The 21,342-nt window shown below is 40.7% G+C and overlaps 1 protein-coding gene across 5 annotated transcripts in view; it reads left to right on the top strand.

The window, feature by feature from the left end:
* QKI (QKI, KH domain containing RNA binding) overlaps positions 1–7,976 on the top strand; it is a 167,973-nt gene extending 159,997 nt beyond the window's left edge. For all 5 annotated transcript variants that reach the window (XM_050894275.1, XM_050894273.1, XM_050894271.1 and 2 more), the window contains one exon: positions 1,591–7,976. In XM_050894275.1, the coding sequence (XP_050750232.1) occupies positions 1,591–1,607 (17 nt within the window). In that variant the 3' untranslated portion in view covers positions 1,608–7,976. The remainder of the gene's footprint in view (positions 1–1,590) is intronic.
* The last annotated feature ends 13,366 nt before the right edge of the window (positions 7,977–21,342 follow it).

The raw sequence follows: 21,342 nt of genomic DNA, 5'->3' as shown, positions 1-21,342 counted from the left end.
TTTTTGAAACAGCCATTTTAATTTAAACAAATCCCACTTAGCATGATTCTGAAAAAAATCAGGGAGTATGTGGTCTCATTTACGTTACAGTAGTAATTTTTTGTAGTGTTATGAACTGTATCTTAAATGATAGGCCATTTTTATTATGTGAAAGTAAATCAGCCCATGAGAAAGATTGCTAAATCGATGCTATCTGTGAATATTACACCTACTGGACTTCATTTTATGTAATGGCACAAATCTGACTTTGCACTGAATACCTTTCTCACTTTCATCTCCTCTGCCTTAGTCAAAATGGCAACAGTACAAAAACTTTATCAACCTCAGAATTTATTAGCTATAATTAAGCTGTTGAATGAGTCTTAAAAAAAATACAAAAAAAAAAAATCATACTACTGTTAAGTGGACCAAGTTTGGTGAAGGAGAATGTGAGAGAATGATTAAAGAAGGAACAGCTCAAGAACATTGGGAATGATAACTTTCCACTTGAGAACTTTTTTATGTTTTACTGTAATTTGTTTGTGTTTTTGGGTTTTATTTTTTGTTTTGTTTTTGTTTTTTGGGTTTTTTTTTTTTTGCAAAAGAAAATAGTATTTACAGGTGGCTTCTTTTAAAATATAAAAATATAAAGCAGGAATGTATATGAAATGTCAGATTTTATTGTATTTGCAGAGTATTAGCTTTGAAAATGAATAAAGAGAGCTGTTTGTAGTTTTAAAATGCCTTATTAGTATCAATTAGATATTTTCTCTATTTTTTGATGTACTTAGAGCTTTTTAAGTATAGACTTTAAAATGGCAGGACTTTTACAGTGTTTACATGCAAGTGCATTTTATAAGTGTCCTATATGTGTAAAATAGTATTTCGAACAGGAAAATGCTGGCTAAAGTAGCAGGCTGAGCGTTTTCCTGGTTCCCACGATGATGCCTACGTTGCTAGACTACAGTTTAGTATTGCTTTGTATCATGAGGCCAAGAAATTCCATGTTGTTTGTAAATAGAATAAATGAAAGGCAATAAAAAAATTATTGAACAAAAACCCTTTGTTTGGCCCATAGTTTGTTGAACCAAATTGTTTCTCTAAGTCCAGAATTCCTTAGATGACTCCATTCTTTTAACAACCAGTTATTAATAATCACATCCATCATTAATAGTTGCTTTAATGCTTGCACCTGGGGAGGTACTAATGCTTAATAGCAGTCAGATACTGATGCTGTGCACTGACTGTTGTTCCAGAAATCTTCTACCCAATTCCAAAACTGTTCATCGTTTTTTGTTTTCCGATTTCCTTCATCGACTGCTACTAACCATTAGTCGTTAGTCGTATTTTATCTCTATTTCTCCTGTTAACCGGTTTTGTGGGAGCGGGCTTCTCCTTCACGTGTCCAAATCATGATGGAGGGCTGTCATGATTTTATTGCATTCTGTAGATGGTGTCGATCAGTATGTCAGAATTAAACATGCTTGTTTTTTTTATTAGTTGTGATTAGTTTTCATGTTGTCATTAAGCCGTCACTAGCTGGAACTAATCTCTTCTCTATCTTTTCTTTCTTTTTTTTGTTTTGTTTTTTTTTTGTTTCTAACCACCCAGCCGCCACCGGCAACTAACCTATGACCTTCTGACCTCTGAACTCTTCACCCAATGATGACCTGACCATGCCTGCCTGCTGATCAGTTAACTGGTAAACGCCTTTGCTTGCCTGTCTTCAGTGCAGCGAGCTGGGGCACTTGTCCGTTCGTCTTACCATCTAACAAAACAGACAAAGAAATTGTTGTCCTCCAACTCCGCTTTTTGTTGTTCTCCTGTTTGGGTGAAAGTGGTTCTAGAACCTGCACTGAATAGTAGTAAAGCAATAAGGTCCAACTCATCCCTCCGCACTGATCATCCTCTAGTGTCCCACCCCAAGCGAACGGTAAGGAGGCCTCGCACGAGATGGAGACAGATGTCCCTTAACTACCCGATGACAGAGGCAGTTACTGTGAGAGACTTCTAGGAATATTTTTCTTCTCAAAAAAAAAAAAGAAAAAAAAAAAAAGAAGTCAAAGCTCTCTCTGAATGTACTGTGTGATGATGCATCATGCATGAACCTTTGGTCAGGGATGTCATTGGGGAAGGGATTCCAAAAAGGATTCAAAATTTGATACGCTGTTTAGTCACTACCAGTGCCCTCAAAGGGCAGACGTTGCAGCCTTTTTTCTATTGCCTGCCAAATTGGACGTTTTAAAGGAAAGTGTGCCATGAAATGCAGATTACAATGACTTTTCAGAACTATGTTAATGCAGAGAACAAAACAGCAACACTATTAAAGCAAAATCTGAGTTTAAATTATTTTAACCATATTTTAATCTCCTTGGAAGATTACATGAGAACAAGGTACATGCATTATGTGTCACATTACTGGGCAAACTGTTCAAATATTTTTTTTAAACCTCCCTGTATAGAAAAAATTTCATTAAGGATGTAAAAGCCATGCTTGCCTATTTGCTGTATACATGTAATGAAAATGTAGATAAAGTGTAGTGCATTGAAACAAAATGAACAAAAAAGTAGATACTTTTACTATACAAGGGTGCTGGTGCAGAAAAAAAAATATATTTTTGGAAATGTAGCATTTTATACTTTCAAGTGTTATAAAAAAAGAAAAAAAGAACAAAGAAACCCTTTATTTCATTAAATGATTTTTTCTGGTGGTTGTCAAGAAACAAAAGACCAAAAGAGCCTTTTAGTCTTTCTTTTTTATTTTTTAAGTATTGGAATAAGTCTAAAGAAAAGGAAGTGCCTTATTTTCTTCATGGTCATTTAGTCAAATGTCTTGTATAATCAGCTTCTCCCTCAGACAAGTTACTGCATGCCACTCAGTCGCCCAGTATGTGAAAGAAGCTGTGAGGAAAGACAAATGATGAGTTGACCATGTTAATTACCTGATTTTTGCCATACTAGTGTGATGTGACTTTGCCAAAATCTCATTACGTAAAATATTTGCTAAGTTTTTGTTAAACCAGCCCATTGTTATTTCAACCACTCTACTTTTTAAATCATAGCAAATGCCGTACTTGTGCAATGTAAACCAAAGGGTTCTGTGATGCAGACTGTCTCATGCTAAGTGAGACTGTTAGCTGACAAATGTTTGTAGAGCTGGAAGTATGTCATTTTTGTTCAGGGATGGAGAGGAGTTTCCTTGATTTTGGTTGGAATAAATATACATCAAATACAGTAGGCTTCGGCGTCACCCAGAAAACTGATGTTCTGTGGATAATGAAATTGAAAGTGCTTAGCTAGTTTTCAGTTATAGTCTGAGCGTGTCCCCAGTTTTCCACAAGCAGCTCCTGCCGTGGCAAACAGCATGGAAGTTATTTATTTTTCAGCTCTTCTTTGACTGTTGTTAGATCTGCCTGCCAGCTTTTCCTCATAAGATAAGCAGGAGAGGGACATCAGCTAATTGTTTGAAGTCCAGCTATGCTTTATTTTTAACCCGTGTTTCCACATGAGATTCATATAGCTAGGCAATTGCAAGAGCTGAAGCTGTTGAACGCACAGTATTTAATTCTGAAAACATTAAGTATTACTTTGTGTGGGGCTCAGTACTAAACTTGGCAAATATCAGGTGATAACTTTATTCCCCTCTTGTCAACTTATTCTCCTCCTGCAAATCTTCACAGCTTCCAAATGAAAGGTCAATAGTAAGCTAAGAGGGCTTACATTTTTAAGCACCTGCATGGTGACCTCATCTAACATCTTGTCTCACCTGGAAATAATTATCAGTTTATTTACTATGCAATAGACATTCATCCTTTCGTATTCAGCTAGCTTTTTGTTTATTGTGCCACCGGCTTTGTCTTCCTGTTACACATACAGTTGTGTTGATTTTACTTACAGTATATGCTGTGCCATTTTGATTTTATTTTGGTTGGTTGGTTGGTTGAATAAACTTGCGACACTCGAACATTTGAAGAGAGATTTGCTAAAACAATACCAGTATTTGATCCAGTTTCATCTCAACTATGATAAAACCTGGACATTTTAGATGTTTATCAAAGGTCTTTTACTGGGGGGGAGGGGAAGTGTATGAAATAGATGTGTGACATGTGAAAGTAATGTTTGCTCTGAACAAACTTCTGAAAACTTAGTTGACAAAATTTTGGATCAACTTAAAAAAAAAAAAGCATGACTTTTGAAATCTCTGAATGCCTTGGTTCTCAGTATTATCATTCTTTAATGACTTTTTCTTTATTAAAATAAGTAGTTTTAAGACTTCTTTCTGACAGTATTATGTAATTTTTTTAGAGTGGGTAGATGGGAGTGTCGCTTGTATGTAACCGTACAGATGACATGTATTTGTCTGTTCTTTATTATCTTAGTAGTTTCATGCTATGTATGTACCATAACCAACCTATTGCCTATGAGAAACATGTAAGATAATGTATTTACAGCCATTGTTACAAGTTTATAATGTATTTTTCTATCTTGTTTTATATGTATGTTATATAACATTCAAAAGAATTTTTTTCCTGATTGAGAAAAAAGGATACAAAATGCAAAACCCACAATTTTGATAACTGAAAAATTGCCAATTGTTTTGCAGTACTTTATTATATTGGGAGTGTTGTCTTTCTTGGGCTTTTAGTTAGCTACTGGATGAATACATTAGACATATTTGGGTTTTAGTTGGGTTTTTACATAGCTTGCATTTTAATTCTTTGGTTCTTTGCTGTTTCTATTAACCCATAGCATTATTTTAATAAATGTTATAATACCAACCTACTAACTCTGGACTATGTCTGTTTATTAACCATTACATGTTTAATTAAAATAAACAAATAAAGACAGAAGAATGTAAAGTCTTGAGTTACTGAACTAACCCTGAAGAACGTGACCACAGATAACACAATGTGACTTGTTTTTATGTTGTTTGTCGGCTGACATTCTGCACACTACTATTAAGTTGGCTTTGGTCATTCTGGCCTTTTACCTTGGAGAATAGGTGCCAGTAGAAATGGGAACAAAGTAGCATTTTTTGAGGCATTCTTCTTGTAGAGTCTTGCCACTTGCCTTTCAGCATCTGCATTACTAATTCCACACTTTCTTTTTCTTTCTCTAAAATAATTACTGTCGGCTCACAGCAAAAGAGCAAAGATGCCAGTGTATTGGTAAATCGTGACGGTGTACAGAAACCAGTTTGATTCTTTGTTGAACCATTCAGAGGTTGCAGTTAATCTCATAGTAATTTGTGATCTGTTGGTTTTGGCACCTGATTCACTGTTGCATCATGTGACGTTTCTAAGCCCAAAATACTTCTAGATAGAATTACTGTACATGGAAATACAAAATCTGGGGGGTTTCCTTGCCAAAAGTGCCTTATATTCTTCACGCCATGCCATTTTTAAGTAACTTTTTTTTTTTTGTACTTCTGCTATAATCTATCAGTATTGCCTAGCTCAGGGGAGTACAATTTCTATAAGCCAAAGGTCAAAAACTGGATCATTTCCTAATGACTGCAGAAAGTACAAAAATACACCTTTCACTAAATTACCAAGCAACAGCCATTTCAAATTCCAGGGTTGCCTTTATGTGATCTTTATCCCTGTGGATGACTGTAGCAACATGAATGCAGGGAATTGAAATGGTGAAAATGCTATTTTGAATGCGCATCTATGCAAATATTTTTACAGAAACATTTCTCTTTCTTAAAGCTTCTGCTGTCTGAGGCTCCTTTACATATCCTGGGTCGTCCTCCTAGATTTGTAATCTTAAGTGGACAGTAATTGCAGCTAATGTCAAGGGAGAGCCTCGATGTAGATAACTCTTCAGATATCAACAGTTTTTGTGAAAGCCCAGTTTTTTCCTGTAGATAGTAAAAATTCAGATGAGGAGTCTTTGCATCTGTTCAAATGCCTTCATTAATTTATGATGTTTCAAACTACGTATCTTGAAATCCATGCGATATAAAACTTTCATTTTAAAAAGTTCTCACAGTATTGCTAGTAATTAAAATCAAATGCATCTTTATTTTATGGAGAAAAATAGCTCTGATGAAGATGTTTGTTAGTTTTGTAATGACATGTAGCTCTGTTTTACAGCAATGTATAGGTACAGCTGAAATATCAATGCATTTAGAATAGTTTCACTTGTACAGAAATCTTTTTTTAATTTAACATCATGAATATGTTGCTATCCTAAAAGTCAGCCACAGGCAGATGATAAAAAAATTAGACATTTACAACAGATAACATCAGGACCTTTTGATTGGATAATGGCACAAGTGTCATTTCAGAGCCAGTAATTTATATTCCTAAAGAATTTTATCAGAGGCACACATTTAAACTTGGTGAAGTACTCTTTCCAGTTTAGGTGAAACTATTCAGATGGGACGAAAGATGAGTATTTTATATTGAAGAATACTTCTATTCCCAGAACTACTGCTTTTCTGTAATACTTTTATTATTTTGTATTTTTATGAGATAGAAACTACTGTCATACTTTGTCCACAGTGCATTTTCATCTCATTCTTCATTATATGCAGTAGTGAAAGTTGCTGTAAGGTTTGAAGTACTTTAAAGTTGAAGGAGAGCAAAAAAGAGAAAACCCTTAAAATCAAAATTTTATACTAATTATTGTTGTCCGCCAAATGCATTTCTCAGTTTACCTAAGTGCCTGTCTGAAAATTTAACTATTTTATACTTTGCCTGCTTATAGGAAAGAAACAAGCTATTTTTAGAACTGAATTTGAGGATGACTTCAATATTGCTACATCACTGAAGCTAGGTTGTTCTTTTTCTTTATTATTATTCTGGGGTTAAATTGTCCTAACATTTGAAAGATCATACATTCAAGTCAATTAGAGAGTTGCTGTTCCATCGAATAAAGTGGGATTTATCTTAGAGTAAATCTTTTTTTTTTTTTTTTAGTAGGTCAGAGTATAAACAAAAACATCATAGAGCCTTTCAAAGTAAAATCTGAGCAATGCTATTCACTTCTTAAAAGTGAACTATGGTACCAAAGTACAACAAATTTGGTTTCTCAGAGTATTTTTTTGTGTGTTGTCAATCCAGAATATATTTCATAAAGAGTCTTCAGGGACATCTTTCAAACGTTTTTAATGAACGTATGTTCAGTGTATACTGACAATATTGATATTTTATTTGAAAATGTCTTTAAAAAGTACGTCCAAAATCTGCATGTAACGAATGGTTCATTCCCAGATTGTACTCTTTGAGGGGGTCCACTAAAAAGTTTTCTGCCCTGAAAATGCAGGGAAACATTGAAGTGTGTTGCCATCCATGAAGAAATTACTTTAACTTGGGGGAAACATGAGTATACAAAACTTAATTCTTTGTGTCTGGGTAAAAATAGCAGTCATCATAAATAGCACATTGTACAGAATGGAATCTGAGTAACACATTCCTAGGGTTGAAAGTACATAATTGTTATTGGAATTTCTATTTTGTTTTTAATATATTTGATATATTTTTCTAAAACACTATTAACGGAATACTGTCCAAATAACACATGAACCATAACATTAACACATGGTAATCAATGTTGAATCAAACTGGTTAACGAAAGTACAGTGCTCTTCCTTCTATGTGCCTGCGCACTAATTGCAGGTGGTATGGTTCTGCATTAGGAGGTGGGTGTTGGGCACAGCAGGTCGCAGTGCTAATTTCTAGGTGCCAGCAGTTCGGATGTCCATCTTGGACAACAGACTAACTGGGAGGAATCTGATTCCCAAGGCAAAGATTAACTGAGATCTGAAACTCTTAGAAGAATTAATTGAAAAAACAGCAACAACAAAACAACATATATACATATATGCTTTGACTTGTATTATGGCAGTTTGTGTGAAACATTTAAGGTTTTGTTTGTGCAAAATAATGTATTCTGAGGGGAAAAACAAACATGGACATTGCCAAAACACATGTAAATAAAACACCATTTATGACTGTACATTATGTGCAATAAAGTAACTGGAAAAAGTGCATGTACTTTATCCTCAAAAGCAAACTGACAGCTCTCAAAGCTGTAGCTATAGTTTTATTTTCTGAAAAGTTAAATTTTATTCTGTACCTAAATAGCAGAATAAAGAATGTACATTTTTCACACTTCAATCTTCATTAATGCTTTTAGCAGTGTTATGAAAGATGTTAATTGTTGAAGAAGCTTAAATTTTCGTGGTCATCTGATTACCAGGGTATTTTTTGCTTAACAGTTTCTTATCGCATATGCTGCTGTTGTCTGTAACTGTAAATGAAGCAAGTATGCATTACATACCGTAAACATGCAATACACATTTTGAATATAGATTTGTGGATGCACCGATTCTATAAATTTCTTAAAGATGACCAAGTGATTTTGATGTTATTGTACTTCTGTAAGCCTCACTGTTAGAATTGTTTAGAGCAAATAAGGAAGAGGAGTACTACTTTGTAGTAAAGCTAACATACTGTTTCGGGGGGGAGAGTCTGGTTACCATAGAAAATGAAGATGATAAATCTGCCACCTTACCTAGTATGAATCTAGTGAGAAACACACTTTGGAGAAGAAATAGATTATGGTGTTTTAACATTTTCATTAATATTTGTGTGATGATACCTAGTTATAGTTTAAGACAATTTCTTTACTGAGGTATTCTTTGCTAAAAAGTCCTTCTACTTTACACTGTTTAAATAAAAAATGGTTTGCTTCAGAAGTAAGTGTACAATAGATAAGGTTAAATGTGATGTCTTTAGGAGTCTGGTGGAATAGGGGAGGGGAGGCGAAGTACCAACGTGTAGGTACACTTCCTCTCCTGCACTCTTCCAGGAAGGAAGAAAAATCTGGCATAATTAGGATTCAAAGATACCTTCCATGAGGAGTCTCAACAAAGTGGTGGCCTATGGTCGTATCTGAGCTAGCTTTAATCTCGGTAGTTCATAGAATGTAGAGATGCTGTTCAGTGTGTGCCACTCGAGGAGGTAAAGCAGCCCTCGACATCTTTGCTGTTAATCTGGGTGCCAACGCAAGCATGCCTGTGCGCTGCAGTCCTGGCTTGAAGTGTGGGCACAGCCTCACTTGCTGTGCTGTCTTTGGCTGCACTGTGCAAACCCACTCCTTCATCCATCTAGATCCCTAGAAAAGAGAATTGTGGTGATCTTCCTTATCTCTAGCACCAAGTCACTGATAACTATTTATGATCGCGTTTGTGCTAGGAATTGCATTTATTGGTCTACAAATTAAAGTTAGATGTGGAATTTAATGACTGGAAAATTTCTGTCAACGGACTTTACTACTGTTCTACCAACGCTTTCTGCATAAGTGTTTTGGTATGTTCACGGAGGATGGCCTAAAGTTGCTAGATGTCTCCTGAGTGTGTTTACTACAGTTACTGTAGTAAAGTTTCCTCCCTTGAGGAAATACCAACTTAACCATTATCTGTGTCAAAATAATGAGAGGCATTCATACCAAAGAGTGCAAAATGCAGTGTCTGTCTGAAATGGCTGTCTTTCACTTTGACATTCAGGTCTACCAACAAAAGTAGAAAGAGAGATTATCCAATTGTTTTCTCAGTATCCATATCAAGTTCTCAGTTAAATATAGACAACTGACAGCCAGTTCCTGTTGAGTTGAACTCTTCGAAAAATTATCAACCACAAATAACCAGTAACTCCCCAAACTGTACATTTTAAAGTTTTTGTTACAAAATAGCATAGCATATATTTGCCTTTTTTTAATTTTGTCACTGCATTTTCAAAGTGTTTTCATCTTAAGCAACAAACAAGGTTGACTACTTTGAATAGTAAACTGGATAAACTCAGAGGTGAGGTTCAAGGAAAAAACAAATACTGTCACACCTCTCAACACTGCATCATTTCAGCAGCTCATCAGTAAATGAAGGTGCTTTCTCTAAATTTTGTATATAAACTCCTTATGCAGACAAGAGGCTAAGCAGAGAAATTACTTTTGTTAGTGGGACCTTTTCAGAATGAATTCTGTGGATTTTCAGTTCACTGAGGGTGGCCTTTCTGAAACAGGTGGTACTTCCACTGCCTGAAGCTAGGAATATCCCAGGTCCTCTTGCCATAGGTCAGTCATTCAGCAAGCAATCGTCTCAGTGTTACTTCTGGTTTGCTTTCATAGTCTCTTAAATTATGAAAATGAAGTCCCATCTTTTGTATCCAGATCTTTTTAATATCATGAAAGATGTATCAGTCTCGACCTTGTAGGGCAGTGTTTTAAGGGGATTTTTTTTTAATTGAAGTTATTACAGTAAGAAGGGCAGATTCAGTGAGCAAGAGTATTATGGGAAGCATGTTAATATACGATGAAGATACTAGGATCACTATTTTGGAGTCTCACTGTATTATGTGCATTAGAAATGCATAACATAATAATAGTGTAATATTTATCTTGTTGGTTGTGTACACCTTTCCAACTATGATTTCCAGACAAGGTAGTTTTCATGGGACTAAGAATGTACCTTGTACAGTTCAGAGGTAGTGAAATGACAAGATATTGCAAATCACTCCTACATATATGCCTTTTCACAGAGCACAGTCTTTTTCAAAGGAAAGTTTTAAGGTCTTGGCCTCAGATGTTGGGTAAGACATGGTAAAATTGTGATGCAGGGAGCATAGTTTATTTGCTAGCCTACCTGCTACTCTCCAAAAGTTTAAACGTGTTACCAATTCTGAGATGTTACTGCATGTTAATTGCCATGGCAAAATCCATGGCTTATTTTTAACGTGGGTGCAATCTGGAGACCTTCACATGCATGCTACTCCAGTAAATCTCTGGATCGTTTCATAGAGAGTGGATCCGGTACTGCAGAGGGGGCCACAAGGCTGTTACTTGCATGCTGTTGTGTGACTTTTCCCATATAACCTTAGTGATGAGACAATTTTGATTCTTTCCCTGAAAGGCAATGAATGAAGCAGATCTTCAGCTTTGTTTCTGAGAGAAAATAGGAAATGTATACCGATCTGGACTGAAAGAAGATAAAGAATAACAATAATGTCAGAGCTTTGAATCCTGTCCTGAACAGATGAATAAGATTACTTTGGACTTTATATGAGCTAGGAGGAGGAGACAAACCTAAACAAAAGCAGCATTGTCAAGAAGCCCATGCTATGCTGACAAGAAGTTCATCAGAGACTGTAGGCTGGAATTTTAAGTGAGGAAAATTGAAATTATCTCAGTCCTTGAAGAGCTGGTTTCCCATATCTCCCTGTTATCTTAAGCAAACTTGTTAATTTCTCTGTTGGAAATCTTTCTCTTCTTCAGCCTAATTTGAATTTCATATTCTTTTCTTCTAAGGTTCTGCCCTGCCCCCTTCTGTGCTGTCTTACATTTCATAGACAAAATTCTCCCTTCATTAGGATGGCCAGGTGGCACAGTTCGTTCTTGGTATAGAAAGACTACAAGCAAGGCTTCAGGTCTAAATCAGGATGTGCAAGTGTGACATTATTTAGAAAGCCTGTTTTAAAGATACGTGACTCGGTCCAAGCAGATGGAAGAGAAATGTCTTGATGGTGAGGGCACAAATCTAACACCTGGAACATCTGGGTTTGAGATGCTTCTTTCATTGCTGCTGATTTGTGCAATTTTGGGCAAGACCCTTGCAGCCAAATCCACAAAAAACCACAGTCACCTGAAATGGGAATTAGGCCATATTCAGGTGTCGAAATACAGAGTGTGATTACGTAGGTTTTAATCAGAAAAGTCTTTTTATGTTACTCTTTAAAAGAAAAGGCCATCACCTTGTCTTCTTTTGTCTGTTTTTAGCAACAACATCAACAAAAAAGAAAATCCCTGGTACCCAGAGACAACATACCTGCTCGAGTGCAGAGGGGAAAGTACTGGTCAATAAATCCCCATCTTTCAACCACACGCATAGTAACTAGCTTAGCAGCTCAGCTGCTTGGGTATGTCTCTCTCCCCATTTTGATGTGCACAGCGTGTACTGTCATAACTTAGCCTTTTGCATTCCCCAGCTACCCGTAAAGAAGCTCAACGCTGTTTCACTCAAGCACCTTTGTTCCTCTTGTTCTGAATCTTTGCACCTCAGTTCCCCGTCGGTGAAATGAGATTAATAGGAGTACCCCAGTAGAGTGTCAGCTGTGGATGACTGCATTCAAGACTGTGGAGTACTCAAACAGTACAATGCTGAGTGCTCTCTAGTATCATCGCAGTGTCCAAGTGTCTTACGACCTTGAATGTACTTAAAAATAAAGCACATAAGCAAAACAAAATACCTTTGACTTCTTTCTTAGTCAAACCCACAGTATAAAAAGATTGCACAATCTCGTAGGCCAGCTGAGTCCTAGTCTCAGACCAGATTACCTCAGTGGGTACCAGCAGTGCCAGAGATGGCTGTCTCTTGCTTTGGCTTGATTTGTGTTCTTAACTTTCTCCGTCCTGCAGGCTCACTGTGGACGACTGAGCTGCATTCCAATTTTGCAGTTGGCAAGTCCAAGGAGAGGCGAAGGGACAGAGATGCAGCTGCAGAGAACAGCACTGCTTTGTCTCTTCAGCGGTGGAATGTAGAAGCGGGGATGGCTGATTGTGCTTGAGACCCAGGAGGACAGGCAAAATGGGATTGTATTGCAAAACTGCTTGGTGGAATTCAGAATTTCTCGGTACAACACGGGAGACGGGCATGATGATAGTACTACAGTATCTAACACATTGCTTTTTACTTGTTGGATTTTTAGTATTGTCAGACAGCAAAATACCAAGACTGTTTAAATTTTCTGCTGCCTTTTGGGAAAATGCTTATCTGCTCCGAGAACTCTTTGGCGTTCACAGAGCCCACTGAAGAGTCCAGCACACAGATATTCTCACTGGTCTTTGTGTGCTGAGGTTGAACAGCTTTGAGCTTTTGTCTGTAGCATTCCCAATACCGTTACAATACAGTGATGGTTTAACACATGATGCCCTTTACAAGTGTAGATCTATTATAATACACAGTAAATTCAAGGGGCTGGAAAAAGATGCAGTGAGGCAGCATTCTGCATTACTGTTAAACAAAGGTGCGCGAGTGTTGTTGGATGTAAGAAAGGATACTTGTGACATACACCATCTCCATTTGAGAGCTGAACTTAAAAATCGGGTGGCTTTTTTTATATCCACATCTGGGTGCTGGATGTTGCCTTTTGTTTTGTCAGTATGGCTCTTCCTTGACACAAAAGTTAGCATACGAACACCAGATCTCCTCTGCAATCACGTGAGGTTCTGATTGTTCAACTCTCAGGCTACCATATGATTTTTGAAACTGAAATGCCTTAAAATAATTAACTTTGATGCAAGAACAACAATGTTTGCAGCCTCAGGCTTGTAGCTGTGAATGGTTACATTTGGGATGCCAATTTTGCAGTGAGCTTTCTACTTACTTCTGAAGAAAAGAGATAAATGCTGTTTGTGAGAGACAGCGGTTTGGGTTTCTCAAGCAAGAGCCAGCGTTAGCAGGTAAGTATAAAATGGGATCACCTCATCATCCATACCACTAGTCCCAGCAACGCCCAATATTAGCTGATTTATCCTTGGTCACGCTCAACCATACATCAGCTGGCAACCAAACACTTTTGGCCAGCCTCAGTATAGTGGAAGGTGGAGAAGTGGGGCTTTAGCTCCTCAGTCAAGACTCTTCTAAGATTTTATCTTGGTGAAGTAAACAACTGCATTTTATTAGTTGTCATGTATACCACAGTGATTATAAATTACATTAATGAAGTAGGACTTTCACCTGCTCTGAATTTGTCTTCAGACTTCCCTGCGTGAGGGAACTTTGAAATAAATTATTTCCACTCTGGCAAGCGCCTGGTTTAAAACAAAAGTGAAACCAATGAATGAAATAGTCAAACTTCTGGCTCTTTTTAGGGGGGAGGGAAGCAGTAGATAATGTTGCCTTAGAGCAATTTCTCCCTTGTCATCCCTTTTCCCCTTGCAGTTTGCTCTCACTAATCACTGTGAGCCAGGCTGTGCACATCGAAGGATCCTTCAGATGGAGTCAGTGGGGCTGCTCATGTGAGTAATTTGCAATGCACACAGACGGGGCCATCAGGCCCTGTGCTATTAGACTCCTTTCAACTATAAATTCTCTGGGCAAGGACTTATATTTCTTGTCAGTAAAACACTGGGTGCAATTCTGGTGCTGTGCTCCCCCCGCCCAACACCTTCTTATTTTCCTTCGCCTTTTTCTTCACACACACGCACAGAGCACTACGAGAATGAGAGTAGCAGCAGCTCTGACGAGCAATGCTAACATGCCTTGTTCCTCTGAGGGACAAGGACATCATCCTTTGGACAATTTAGCAATGTCACTCTGGCTCTCAATGTTCCTTTCGAGTCAAGAGCCTCATCGGTGATAGCTGGTTGGGAAAGGGAGAGCCCAGTTGCAAAGGCAGGAAAAAAGTTACATCAGTGGCTGGCGGCAACAGGAGAGTCTGGTTGTGCTGGTGAGTCAGCTGAACCACTCACTCCGCTTGCTTGTTCCAGCCACATGCAGGCATGTGCAGGCAGGGAAAATTCCTAGCTTTGATTGCGTGTGAGGAAAGGACCTGCTTGTGCTGCCAGAGTAAACTGTTCACTCAGAATAAAATCTCATGAAGCAAAATTGCCAAAATCCTGGGACAAAATACTTCTGCTTAATCCCTGACACATCTTGCTCTTTTCACTGGGAGGAAAGTAGTCATTTATGGAGGGTTTTTTCCCCAAATTTAATTACCAGCTTTGATGTGTCTATAATGGGAATAATGGCAGAGAATACAAGGTCTTCTGTCTGCACTGCTACCTATACACTTGCATATAAATAGCACTTTTGTTTCACGGGTTGGAATAATGGCTGAAGAGACGTACCAACAGTGCAGCAGCTCTTTTCCTTTGTACTGGACCTAATAGGCCTGCAGTAAGAAAAATACCACTTATGCTTTGCTTTTAGGCTGAAACTCACTCTGTGCAGAGGTCTAGCCCAGGGCAGAGGCCCCACTTAAGTCCTGCTAAGGCCTCAGACAGGCCTTGCAGGTTCCCCTATGATAGTTACAGCGACCCAGAGGGTTTTGCATTCTGTTCATGGGTAAAGGCACATAAATAATACCTTTATGACTCAGGTATGTCTTGAAATATGCAACCTGATGGCAGACAATTCTACCTTATTGTGCAGATACTTGTTCTGAACCACATGGCTGGTAAGTCATGAAATATTAATGGCCATGCAAATCTTTTCTTCTGTATCACAAGCTTTTCTGTGTTTCTGACCCCTGACTTCCTTTAATCATCTCCTGGGTGTGTGGTCTGTTGCTATTCTGAGATATCTTGTGAACAGGGGCAAAGTAATTACTTGATCCCTGCCTGCTGCAAGAATCTTTTTGAAAAGAAAATGGATAACTTCAGAGACGCTTCCTCCTTGCATTAAAATCAGCCCCACCTGCTTGCTTCACAAGATTTCTCTTTTGGTGGCCTGAATGCAGACCTACAGTGTTTGGTGTTATTTTCATGACTGTAAAAACAGCATTCTTGGATCTCCTAAGTCATCACCTGCTCCTCCATAGATTAAATACCATTTCTGGTCAGATATTTTCTCCCCTCCTCTCCCTCTCATACTGATTTTGCTTAAGTCATCCTTATAAATAAGCTACAACTCCAACCACCAGACGTTTTACTGTGATTTGTTACAGGAAGGCCCAACGATCTTTCAACCAGCAGCTGTAGTGCTTGTTAGTTATAGGGTTATCTTAGCCGTCTCCCTAATAATTAGAGGCTGAATTAATGCCTGAAACAAAGTTTTTTTTAAGAACTGGGGCATGTATTTCTAGCAGAAATCTCCTTTCCTTTCTCTGCCTATTCTCTAACATCCCAAATACTAAAAATAATGATGTTACCATTGTAAGGAAATATGGAAATGCTTCCTATCTCCCTGCCAAACACAGGAGAGGTCAGTGGTTTGGTGCCATGTGGGTCTCACAACCGAAGGAGAAGCAGCTGTACAAGCAATACAGCTGTAGAAAGAGAACTAATCATGGAAGAGCGTTTGCCATACGGGAGCTATTTTAGTCAGCCAGCATGATGAAAGTATAGACATGAGTAGGTATTTTTACAAGTGAGCTTGTAGTGACTGCCAAGAGCATAGTGTAACACAAGGGCAATAATGACCACACAGTTTAATACAAGGTTATTAAATGTTGACCTACAAGTGGTTTCTGATTTCTGAAGCAATTTTGCCCTAGTGCAGGAGTCAGCAATGCGGCACCAAAACCAGTGCTTTTAAAATAGTGGTTTCATATAGATAAGGAGGTGGGGGAGACTAGCTAAGGTCAAACCATTCATTATCAGAACAGAGAAAAAGGAACTGGGATGCCTCAGGTGTTTGTAATATCCCATTTTGTAATACCTGGGATGAAACAGAAGAACTTTTCTGGGGCTCTGCTGTTCAGTCCTCAGTTAGTCCGTGCCATTTCTGAGGATCAGGTGGCAGCCTAGGAGGAATCTACACCTTGAGTTCTAAAGGTGCCAAGATATCTACCTCACCCTTGATTTCAGTCAGCAGTTGGGTGCCTACATGTCTCTAAGGGCGTAGGTGTCTGCCAGCCACCACTTTTCAGACTTCTGGTGTCATTTGTATTTTTCCGGCCCTTGCCTCTTGCCTCTGCTTTCTAGCTGCCCAAAATAGTTCTTCATTATTTTTCTTTCTTTCACACTTTTCTTGGAGTTTTTTTTCTCCTGAAATGACCTCAGTGACTTCTGGGTCCTGTGAGAAAGGCAGACCCACAGCTTGGCTCACACAAAGGACAGTCGTGAAGCAACGTTATTCAGTGGCTTAAAACCTGGCAGCCTCCGACCCGGGGACCACCTGCGACTTGACTGTGCCCTGTGCAAGGAGCGGGAGCCCCTCATCCTGTGCAGTGGAAAGCTGACGTGCCACCAGCCAGTCAGTGCTGTGGGAGGCATGAGAAAGCAGACGGAGCAGAGAAGCCAGAGCATCCCTCCCGGCCCTTCTGCAGCACTGCGGTGTCTCGCTACAGGATGACTTAGACGTGTCTAAATGATGGTAATGAGTCCAGCTGCAGGTGCAGGCCCTCCCTTAGCCTGCAAAGGTGACAATTGCTAACTCTGGTTTTGGAAAGAGATGAGCTCTGATCAGCTGAAAGGAGCAGTGAGTAATCCTCATCTTCGTGGCTTTGTAACTAAGCTGTGAGTCACTCTAATGAGCAATACCAAAAGCGCTGACCTGCCCATCTCATGCTTCTTCACTTGAGACTCCAAGTTAACCTGCAGCCTTGGTGTGCCTCAGGGCCACCTTTTGGGCAGAGGAGACCCTGGGACAGTGGTTTTAATGCAAACCTTGCTAATGGAAGAAATGCTTTTGTAGTATGTATGTATGCCCAGACACTCAGTATAAGTAATCAGGAAGCTTTCTGTGTTTTTTCTGTATTTGGCATTTCCCTCTAAAGCTGCAGAATTGGTTTCTATTTGAATAACCCTTTCTTACCCCTCACCATCAGGATTTCAGCTGCAGATCACTCTCTCTTGTCTTGTGCACACAAACCTGGCCAGCTAGAGCTGGTTGGGCTGGTGTGCAGCAACCGGGCAGAGAAGCGCGTGGGATTGTCTCTGGGGAAGTCCGTGGCCCTGTGTTCCTGGGGACAGCACGAAGTACGCCAGCCCCCTCTGTCCTCCCTGCTCTCCGCCGTGCCCACGCTGCAGGGCGGGACAGTGCCCATCCTATCACTTTAAAGGCTGCTCTGCCACCTTCTAGTCCCCTGAGTGCAATGTCCTCAATGTCCTCGCTTGGCTTTAAGCTCCACCTGTGATACCGGCATGTCGGGGATTATGAAAGCTGTTTGCCTCTGGTTTGAATGCAAGGCATGGGCTGGCTTGGCTGCATGCAGAAAACTGCACCACTGGATGTTTTCAGCAGCTTCGCCTGTGTGCACAGCGCTATTTAAAGTGAAAGCACTTTGATTTGGAAAAGGTGAGGATGAAGGTGAAGGCTAATAATGGAAGTTTATAAATGCAGCTGACATTCTAGCACTCTGTGTCTTTCATGCCATCCTTCATTTACTCTCCTGGCACTTTCTGCTTCTCTTTTAATGCTCTGTTGTTTTTCCCCCCGTGAGCATAGTGCTGCTGAGAGTAACTGGGGTAGCTGAGTTTGATCCATTTATATGCCTATGGGTATAGTGTGGGCTGTTATTTTAACCCTGCAAGCGAAATGATCCATGAAACCTCCATGGTGAACTGTGCTAAGGGACAGACTTTCATAATCTGTGGATTATACCGAAAATAGTTTCAGATGTTAAGAACTTCAAGCTCTTATAGCTCACGGCTATTAAAAAACCCCCTCTTAAAGTTAAGAGCTGCAGGACATGTGCAGCTCTAAGGGCAGTTCATCCTAGATTAGGAGAAAAGTCTAATACAAACAGGGGGAACCATTCTCCTCCTCTGTTACCTGCCCGGGCTCCTCATGTAGTTGGCTTGGCTGGACGCGAGCCCTTCAGACAGCAAAACCTGTGTGAGGTGAATATGACTCGTGCTGAACCTCTCTCAAAGCCCATGGCAGGCAAGGTAGACAACGAGATCCTAGTCCTGTACCACAGCCTTGAAATGGGACTATCCCTCCTCTCCTGTCTCTGAAACTTCTCTGTCCCTCCTGCCTCTGCTTTGCAGAGTGGAAGTCCATCTGGGAGGTATACAACGGTGTGCATACAAAGCTAGCTGGTTTCCACTGAAGCCTCATGTATTTGTAAAGCTGACCACCTCCAATGCAGCTCACTCATTGCCCTTCAGGTGCCTAGGGGCTTCCTACCTCACAAGAACAGGGGGAAGTCCTCTGCCCCAAATCCTCATTAAAAAGCACTAGTTCAGAGGTAGTGGGAGGCAAAACAGTGCAAGTTCTGCAGCTGAACTCATATTGTATTAGAGGAATTATTTCAAGCAGTCTGTACATTCCTTCTACTTATAATTTATTATTAACAGTCTGAGAGGGAGAAAAATAATTCATTAAACAATCAGCAAGGCATTCATCAGACATTATTGAGATCAAGTCTCAGGGAAACACATGAGGCTTCACAAATATATTAAGTTTTATCTACCCAGTTAAGTCATTTTACATAGGAAAGTGAAACTTAATCCAGCTGCTCTGTCTCTGTAGCTGCTGCTCAAGGGGAAACAAATTCAGATCCACCATAACCTGAGTAATAGGTTCAACACCAGCTCCCTCTTATCAGAGGGAAAGGAGCAGTTTCATCTCATAGTTTCTGCAGTCTGCCCCATGCTTTTCTATTCCCTGCTGGCCAGATATCAGAGCAGACCAGTTAGAGGAATCCCCTTCCAGGGGCTGGAAAGCAAAATGCCTTGCCGTGAGACCCTTCTGCCTTCCTCCTTGCTGCAGACAGTTTGCGGGCACTTTCTTTCCCAGATGGGAGTTGCGTGTACCCAGACTTGAGAAAAAAGTTTGAAAAAGGAGAATTTCTCCCTTAGCCCAAATCTGTATTCTTGCTCTAGTCAGCGATGAGGCAGTAAGGCACTGCTCGGTCAAACTTGCCCCTTGGAAAGCCCCTGCTCTCTCTCCAATATTGGACATCTGGTATACTTGCCTCCTAACCACACTACTACGTGGTGGGATGATTCAGTTTTGTTGAGAAGCCAAAGCTCACTGAAAGCCTCACTTCTCACCCCCAGAGAGGGGTTCACAGGCTTTCTGAACCTCTACCATTTGCTTGTGCTGTGCAGTGATGATCCTGTATGGGAAACAACTTTAAAAACATCATAAAGACATTTCTGGGAGCAGTGGAGTCTTCAAAGGAAAATTCTTGGGAAGCTGGAAATATGGTGGGAGGGAAAATAAAATTTTCCTCTCATTTCAGATGAACTTCTGCCTTCCTTGAAATTCCTGTGAATTTCAAAGTCTTTGACAGTCATGAAACATCAGAGGAGCCTTCATGCTAAGCAAAACCTGTGTGAAAGCAGTGCTGCTTCTGATCCCACCAGGAGCCGCTGCACACCCCATTTCTCCTCCTTGTGTTTGTCGTCCCCTCAGCCGATGCAGTCGATCTGCATTTGTCTGGGTGGTCATGGCTGTGCCCTTACTGTGCTGTGTAGGACGATGCTGGAGCAAAACCCATTACAGGACTTGCCCGCATGGCCAGTAGGCCACGCCAGCTGCTCTGCTGTGGGCCAGCCTAGCTGCTCCCCGGGGATGGCTGCACTCTGTGCCCTGGGATGCCTTGCCTGCAGCAGAGTGCACGGCACAGCTTGCTTTTGTCCCAACCTCCCTTACAGGGTCGACATCAGATGGAGAGGGCACGGCAAGGGGCTTTCCTAGGAGAGCTCTGATGGCACCAGGCACGGGTGGCAGATTTATAGGCAGCCACAAGTCACTGTGAATGCAGGTTACTGAAAAGGACAGCAAGACCACCACAAGCTGGGGCAGCCACTCCTTGGGACAGGTACAGCCTGGGTACAACCGATGTGATGGGGTGGGGAATTTCTTCCCCATAGCACAACCAACAACAGGAGATTACGCAGGGGATGCCATAGAAATTGCAAGGGCTGCAGAGCTGGAAAGTGATCTCCACAGGGCCCTCCTGAAGGGGGGCACTGATCTGTGTGAGAGCAGATACAGTCCTCCCACTTCCCACGCCTTGCTTCCCAACCACTTCCAGCAGCGCTTGTGGGTGTTCTACCACGAACTCCTTCCAGAAATGTTGCTGGCAGAGAACAGCATCTGGTGGAACAAAGGGGGAGAGAGAAGAACTGAGAGCAGAAGTCCTGAGGGGATGTTTTCCACCTGGGAAATGGTTATCCTGTGAAGACTGATGCATTCATGCTGTCTTCATTCAATGGGAGGGCAGAGGCTGCTGGGGTGGCTGGGCAGTGGCACAGCCAGGCCGGTCCTGGGCAGAGGGCAGCCCCTGCTCCAGCACACTGTGATGTGCCTCTGCCTCGTGCTCCCTTTCCCCCGGTGCCAGGCGAGTGGAGAAGCTGCAGGCTAACAGGGCAGGCCACGGCATGGGCACCCCCCAGAAAAAAAGTCTTCGAAAGCCGAGCAAACAGCTTCAGGGCCCTTGCTGGGAGAAGGCAGTAAGAGCACTGAGGAGCCTTCCTGCCACCGCAAGCAGACTGCAGGTGAACCACAGTCTGCAGCACGAAAAGCTGCAGGTCTGAAATAGTCGTCGTCTAATTGTTGCGGTGTCATTGCCAGTTTGGACTTACTTCATCTCTCACAAATGCAGGCTTATTTGTATTTGACCCACCCATCTAATTGATTCACATCCAGACATATCTGATCCATGGTTTTGAGAGCATACGCAAGGGCTGTCCATGCTTCTCTCTTGTCCTTCACTGCATCTGTTCCCTTGCACTCCCCAGGCT

Source organism: Gymnogyps californianus, chromosome 3 (assembly GCF_018139145.2).
Source record: "Gymnogyps californianus isolate 813 chromosome 3, ASM1813914v2, whole genome shotgun sequence".
Taxonomy (NCBI): Eukaryota; Metazoa; Chordata; class Aves; order Accipitriformes; family Cathartidae; genus Gymnogyps; species Gymnogyps californianus.
This window is presented reverse-complemented; position numbering and strand designations above follow the sequence as displayed.